The following is a 7,639-nucleotide window of genomic DNA, read 5'->3' as shown; positions in this document are numbered from 1 at the left end:
TTCCCTACAAGTTTAAGACAGAGGCTGGGGATTTTTTTTACATAATATTTCCAAATCTTATCACACTTATCACAGAAATTATGCTTTTAGGACTTCACATCATATTTATGATTGGGCATGATCCTAAAAGCAATTATTTAATAAAAATTTAAAAAACAAAAATGTTTAGAAATAAACAGGTAATTAGCACCCCTCCCCCACCCTGAAACAAAAGAAGTCCATTATGGCTTTGATATCCCTTGTAAAGAATTAAGTAGAAGAGTATTGCCACATTTAAAAATAATTTCACACTAATAAGTATTTCTATTTTTTCCGCTGCTTTTGATTTTGTGTCTTTGCAGTACTTATTAGGGAACCTAGACATGTACGAATTCCAGCAAGGTGGAGCAGAGATCCAGCTGCCTCTTTGAGCTCCTCATCAATTTCTTGACATGACTGTTTTCGCATCTTTTTGTCTGGCTGCCCTTTTTCAGAGGTATCTGCACAAGCCTGTGATGCATAGCCACTGTCTCCAAGTGGATCATCTTCATAATCAACGTCTGTATCTTCTTCACTGTGAAATCCTTCACTGCCATCACTTCCTACATGGCTACTCTTTGGGATAAATTCATATACCTCATCCACAGAAGACAGGGAAGACACACTAGACCTGGATGCACAACGCTGTGCTGTCATGCTACTTGCACTGTAATTGTGGTCTTCTTTTGGATCAATGCTGGTGGCTAAAGAATCACTCTCGTGTAATCGCATAGCACTGGAATGATTAAATGCATTGCTATAACTCCTTTTTTTTTGCACTGCTGTTTTAAGAGGAAGAGGCTTCTCACCTGTGGAAAACAAAGCTTCCATCAATAAGTCAAATGCATTTGATTGCAGAAACAGGCCATTTAAAACTACTACATCACTCTGAATAAGTGCTTTAGATTGGTAATGTTTTGTGGAATTTTAAATTTTATGCAGACCATATCATCCTGTAGGTATTAATGTGAAACATTTTTAAACCACTTAATGGTATGTCTTGACCTTTCCATGGACAATATAATTACTTTGAGCTGCTTGCACAGAATGCCTCAATATCAATGTGCCACTGGTTAGCTAACCATTTACTTATTGATATTTAGGTTGTTGCCAGTTTTCCACTATTACAAATAATACTGCAATGAAAATCCATCCACATGCCTTTTCTTACACATACACAATATTTTTCTAGGAGAGGTAACAAGAAATACAATTAATAAGTAAAATAATATGCACATTTTAAGTTTTAATTGGTATTTCCAAACTGCCTTCCAAAATGGTTGTACCAATTTATATTCTACAGTGTATGACAATACCCATTTCCTATACTTAACCCCTAATATTATCAATTATTTTAATTTTTCATAATCTCATGGACAAAAAGATAGTATCTCAATATCGTTTCATTTTGCATCTCCCTGATTTCTAGAGAAGCTGCATCTTTTCAAACGTGTGTTGTCCATCTATATATTTCCTCCTCTGAGGCCCACCTACTCATATATTTTGCTGACTTTTCTGTTGAACTGTTTCCTTATTTCTTACTTATAAAATCTTTTTTATATACACATGTATACTCAATATTATTCCTTTGTCTGTATATAAAGTGAAGAAATATGTTGTCCCAGTGTTATGCTTAAAGGTATCTGCTGTTGTCAGAACTCTAAAATTTTGATGTTTAATTAAATTTACACAGCTTTTATGGATTTCGCATTTTGCATCTCATCTCAAAAAAGGCTTTTTCCATTTCAAGGTTATAAACATACTTTTCTATGTTTTCTTATTCATAGCTTTCATTTTTACTTTTAAATCTTCAAGCTTAATTTCTAAGTATGCTATTTATTTCTTCATTTCTTGGTCAATGTAACAAGATCTATCACAGCATTAACCTCGATCTCTCAATTGCTCACATAAATTAAAAGAAATATAATAAAACAGAAACTAAGTTATTCAGATGAAAACACAATCTAGTTAGAGAGAAGTAATTGTGCCTGCAATACTGAAATATTTTGCATCCTAAATGACATTTGAGGGACTTCCCTGGTGGTCCAGTGGTTAAGACTCTGTGCTCCCAATGCAGGGGGCCTGGGTTCTACCTCTGGTCAGGGAACTAGATCCCACATGCCGCAACTGAAAGACGCCGCATGCCACAACTAAAGACCCCACATGATGCAACTAAAAGAGCCTGCATGCCACAGCGAAGATCCCGTGTGCCGCAACTAAGACCTGGAGCAGCCAAATAAATAAATATTTTTTTAAAAAAATGACATTTGAAAGGAACTCACAAAAAATGTATTTAAAAAAGAAAAGCATGATTGCTTACATTCCAAAATTCCTTGTTCTATAGAAGTATTTAAAAGCATCATTGCAGTGGCAGCGTCAATATCAGATTCTGAAAAAGGAAAACAGTGACAATATTCATGTTCTTTATAAAAGAGAGTCTATTATAAAGGAGAATTAAGAGGTACTAGAGATAATGAAAGTTCTCTTATTCACAATGAAAATAAGAACCTGACCTGCATTTCAATAAGGATTGCCCTTAAACAGATTAAATTAGCCAAGAAAACACAAAAATATTAATACTGTCTTTAGTCATAATTATATACAAGCCTACAAGTACTATAGATTTATATAATACTCAGGAGTTCAAACATAATTATGGATATTCCATAAGAAAAATGGGTTTTAAAAGGCTGGTAAAATCAGCAGGTTCTATTCCAGAGGTCATTATGCTCTCATACCTACTTCTGTACTAAAAGTTCACCCCTCTCCATCTTGGCCATCTCTGTTAGTCTGAACAATCGTGACTGAATAAAAGTAAAATGGTATAATCTAAAATGTGAAGGAAAAGTTAGAAAATGTTTATAAATTTTAGGTTATAAAGAATAAGTTTAAAACAAGACTGATATGAAACCCCCCATTTCTATATCTCAAAGCTGGAAAATTTGTATTACCCCAAAGTTTTGCATTTTACTTGTAATATCTAATTATAAAGTTATTTTTGATAATAAATTCATGAGGATAGTGACTTGATTTCTCCTCATCTTGACCATAAACTCTGTGAAGGCAGGAAATGTTTTTGACCTTAATAAACAGGCTTAACTTATCAGAAGATTGTTGCTATGAAGGAGCACATAATACTATACTCTTTTCCCTTGAATAAAATGTGATCTCATGAATCAGAGTCTCTAGATGAATGTCTTTCCAATTAGACTGTCAGCTTCCTTAAGATAGGAATCATGTCTTATCCTCTTTATGTTCCATAATGCCTGGAACAAATAGTGGTTCCTTGATAAATGTGTAAAGAATATATTACATCTTTGCCCTCCCTCCTTTCCTTAGATTAAGCTGATTATCACCAAATTACAGAGTCCTTGGCATGTTCTAAGTATTACCAACTTAGAAAATGGACAAAGATGGGCCTCTTAGAACAATAGAGGTGGGATTTAAACCTGTGCAGTCTACCTCCAGAACCCAGGCCTTCAATTCGTACTCTATCATCATCCCTTAATACTTACTAAGCATCTATAATCAGAGTAGGAAATTTTGTAGAAAATTACCCAGTATACTGGAAATTCTCTATTCTGTTATTCATTCAACAGAGTGTCCTGTTATGAGACTGACATCATTCCAGGCTGTGAGAATATAGCAGAAAACAAAACAGGAAAATCCCTAACCTCTCATAACACAAAGAAATACAGTATATCAGAGTGAAAAACTAGGGAGAAGAATTAAGGGGGAAGGGAGACAGAGAATGAGGGGAAAGGTGGTTGCAATTTTAAGTAGAGGTTAGGGAAGGCCTCAAGGAGAGGTAACAGTTGAGCAAAAACCTCAGGGAGGTGAGAGAATGAAACCATGAAGACATCCAAATGAAAAGCATTTCAGGCAGAAAAAACCAGCAAGTTAAAAAGAATTTGAATCAGTGATTCCCATATGCCACAGCCACAGAGGCTAGCAAAACAAAGACCTCTGCAATTCCTATCTTTCAGAATGAGACCTGACTACAATACGATAGAGTTCAGTAGTCTAACATGCCTTTGAAGAAAAAAAGGTACAGCTATAGCCCATATTGTATCTCTGTGTGAACTGGAAAAAAAAAAAAAACTTGCCTCCAGGTGAATGTTTCCCTATACCAAGGCACACAGCTTGGGGACTGGAGTGCGGGCTGATTTCAAAGCCCATTCACTGCCTCAGCCAGGTGTCCTTGTGCAGGGCACAACTTGCATGGCATTATACTAACAGAGAGACTCCTGCTCCATGAAATAATTAAATATCTACCTTGTTTCCAACTATTAAAAAAAAAAAGGGAGTGGTAGTGAGGGAGAGAATCTAATACTGAAATGCATTATAATGAGGAAAACAATTTCAGGAAATTTATTAATCTTATAAATGAAGCACCTATAAAACATTCTTAATTTCTGAAATACAACACCTAAAACTAAAGAAAATTGATTAAGAGACTTATCCTGACAAAATAAGAAAGTTGCATGAATACCATTTCCTTTCTTAAAATAATAACAAAATTAGGTACTGTTTCTTTAACAGTAGAATGATAGGAAAAGTGTTCCTTAAATACCCTTATTTCTTGTAGGAATTTGTTACAGGCAAATTAATTTGAATTTTCCCACATGAAATTACTTCTTTGCAAAAACTTCTTTGCAAAAGGATTTTATCTACATCTGATTTGTTTGGTTCAGAACATTTGCTAAGTATGCTTCCCACTGATGCCTTACCAATCAACTAAAAAAAAGTTTAACTTCAGTATTAAAATAAGCACCAGAGAAATGATCGCAGACACTCGGTAATCAAGAACACCTGGTTATCAATACAATCTTGAACTTCTTGGAACAAAAACTGTCTGTGTAGATTTTACAAACAATTTTTATTTATAGTACCAAATCAGTTTTGGTATTAAAATTAAACTTAAGACTTATTTGTTTATTGTCACAACTGAACACACTTCATAATGCTTTTTATCATTAGTAAGTACTTCATGCTGTTTTAAAGATGGTGCTGTGGTTTTAATAGACATACTATCAGCTATATTATTTAACATACTCAGTTCATGAAGAATGAAAATTTGGTTCATTTATAAAGTCTTTTGTATATATTTTCTCTGACACTATTTAGTTTAATCCTATAATTCATTTCCAGTTTATAGTCATTTGTCTTTAGAGCCATGAGAGCCATCAAAACAGTGAGTTAATAACAACAACAACAACTTAGTTAAAAGTCATATTATTTCCCTTTTTATCCTTCATAGTTCTGACTGGGGTTCAAAATATGCTACTGATTTAATAACTGGTTCAAATAAATCTCTGTAAAAAGTGTTAATTTATGCCTCCTGGTTTATATTTTCTTAGCCTTGATGGTAAGAAATTATTAATAATTGAGAAAAAAATTTAAAAGACATCAGTCTTAACTATGTGAAAGTGAGGGTTATAATAAGACAAATAAGTTTCTATCATCTGATTCTCAGTCCATTTGCTTAAGGAATGATATGAGAACCAGAGGCAGAATTTAAATGGTTATAAGCTAAGTAATAAATATAATAGGACTTACTGCCTTTATCAAAACCAATATACACATTTACAGAGCATCCAAACAGAGAAGCTGTTTCTCGTGATTCTTTAAAGAAGTAGGAGAGCGATTTCAAAAAATTACTAAGACTTTAAGCTGCTTGGACCACCAGTTTACTTTCATTTCAATTAAGATAAAAATTATGCTAATTTGTAACATTAAATTTGAACTTAGATATGCACTTAGCCCCTAACTTCATCATTAACTGTCTAAATTTCATATTTCCTTGTAGTATGCTAGTGCTTAAGTATAAATACTAAAATTTACTAACTAGAACATAGTTCCGTTTTTGTCTTCTTTGTTCACTGATACATCCTTGGTGCCTAGAACAGTGCCCAGCACACAAGTGCGCTCGATAAATATTTTTAAACAGGTGAATTTACTCCAAACCCACACCAAATATTGACAAAAACAGCTTTTGTTTTGCTATCTCAGTATGAGATTTCTGTGCCTCCTGCTGCCCGCTATACAATACTGTAAAATAGCTATTGGCAAGATGAGCAAAAAAGATTAGACTTTAAAAAAGATGATTCTGTGAAGTGACAGATGAATCTTATATTGGATTCTAATACTGGAGCCAACAATGAAACTTCAGAGATCTTTACAAAACACAAAACTGACAATGTCATCTCATTCTTTAAAGACCTTCAGCAGTTCCTCCAACGCCTCATATCTGGTAGGAGTGCAGGCTTTGAAATCAGAGTTCCTTCTATACCATTTACTAGTTGTGTGACTTTGAGAAAGTTACTTAATCTCTCTGAAGTTCAGCTTCCTTATTTGTAAGAGAGGGTAACAATACCTCAAAGAGTTGCTGTAATACATGCGAAACACCACAGTCAGGAATTCAATGCGAACTAATGTTATAATTATAGGGAGAAGTTCAAACTCATTATGCTAAATAAGCTCTCCTTGATTTGGCTAATGCCTGCTTAAACTTCTTCATTTGCCTTGCCCGTGCTAAACGATCACATCTACAGCCACTGGACCGAGGCTACCTGGTCCTCTTCTATGCTCTTAGGTTTCAGCCACACTTACCGACCTGCGGTTCCCAGCAACTGTCCTCCACCAAACCTCTACCCAAAAATATCCTCCCAACTTCTGAGGCCCAGAGCTCAAGCATCACAGTTTCTTCTCTAAGAGGCCTTTCCTGACCCACCTCTAAGCTTAATTTGCCACCCACTTCCTTTTCTCCCAATGTTCTCTGCATAATTCTAGTCAACCTTCTTCAATTAAACTGTATGTTTTCTGAGAGTAGGGCCTGGGTCTCTTTCATCTCTGCATATCCCAAAGCACCCAGTTCAATGCTTGGCACAATGGAGGAATTCAACAAGTACTTGTAGAATAAACAGTTGAATGTTTAATCGATTTATCGTTGTATTTTCAAACTTTACCCTAGAAATAATATCAAGAGTTATGAAAAGCAAATTTCCTCAGAAGTCAATGAATATGTGCTAGAGCAACCTGAGTTAATTATAAATTTTCTTAAGTTTTTGTGTGGTATTACGTTTTCCTGTTAAAACTCATTAGAATTGTATATTCTATTCCAGGACAGACTTGCATTGGTTGACAGAATGCCAACCACCCTCCCCACCAAGTGAGATACTAGAAAGGGAATAGGCCTAAGACTCACAATGATAGAGATGGAGGAAGTAAGGTGTTAGCAGTCATGGAGAGATGTAAACTCATTAGATGAAGGAGAAGTACCTATGCTCTAGTTGTGGAAGCTGCTCCCCAAAGGAAGAAGAATTTGGATGGAATAGAACAAGAGCAAGAAGAAATTCTAAATAAACCCCAGAATTCAAAAGAGAAAATGTTCTCAAAATGCGTATATGAACTAAGCTTAAAAGACTAAGGGTCAGAACTCACTGAGGCAATAAAAAGTTAAATGAAGTTTCAGCAATACCTAAATGTAAAAAGAGCACATTTACTCATGCAGGTAACAGGAAAATGGATACTTGCCTTATGTTAAGTTACAGCATATCTGGCAGACTCCCCCAATCCTCTTAACTTCCCTGCAGAGTCCACTTAAGCTTTTTCACACTCT

At 34.9% G+C, this 7,639-nt stretch overlaps 1 protein-coding gene across 1 annotated transcript in view; it reads right to left on the bottom strand.

The window, feature by feature from the left end:
• Nucleotides 1–303: 303 nt before the first annotated feature.
• FOXN2 (forkhead box N2) overlaps nucleotides 304–7,639 on the bottom strand; it is a 22,592-nt gene continuing 15,256 nt past the window's right edge. Inside the window, exons 4-5 of the mRNA XM_007459983.1 lie at nucleotides 2,339–2,407; nucleotides 304–827 (exon numbers count right to left, since the gene is read on the bottom strand). Coding sequence (XP_007460045.1) covers nucleotides 304–827; nucleotides 2,339–2,407 — 593 coding nt within the window. The remainder of the gene's footprint in view (nucleotides 828–2,338; nucleotides 2,408–7,639) is intronic.

This window comes from Lipotes vexillifer, unplaced genomic scaffold, assembly GCF_000442215.2.
Source record: "Lipotes vexillifer unplaced genomic scaffold, Lipotes_vexillifer_v1.1 scaffold666, whole genome shotgun sequence".
Lineage (NCBI taxonomy): Eukaryota > Metazoa > Chordata > Mammalia > Artiodactyla > Lipotidae > Lipotes > Lipotes vexillifer.
This window is presented reverse-complemented; position numbering and strand designations above follow the sequence as displayed.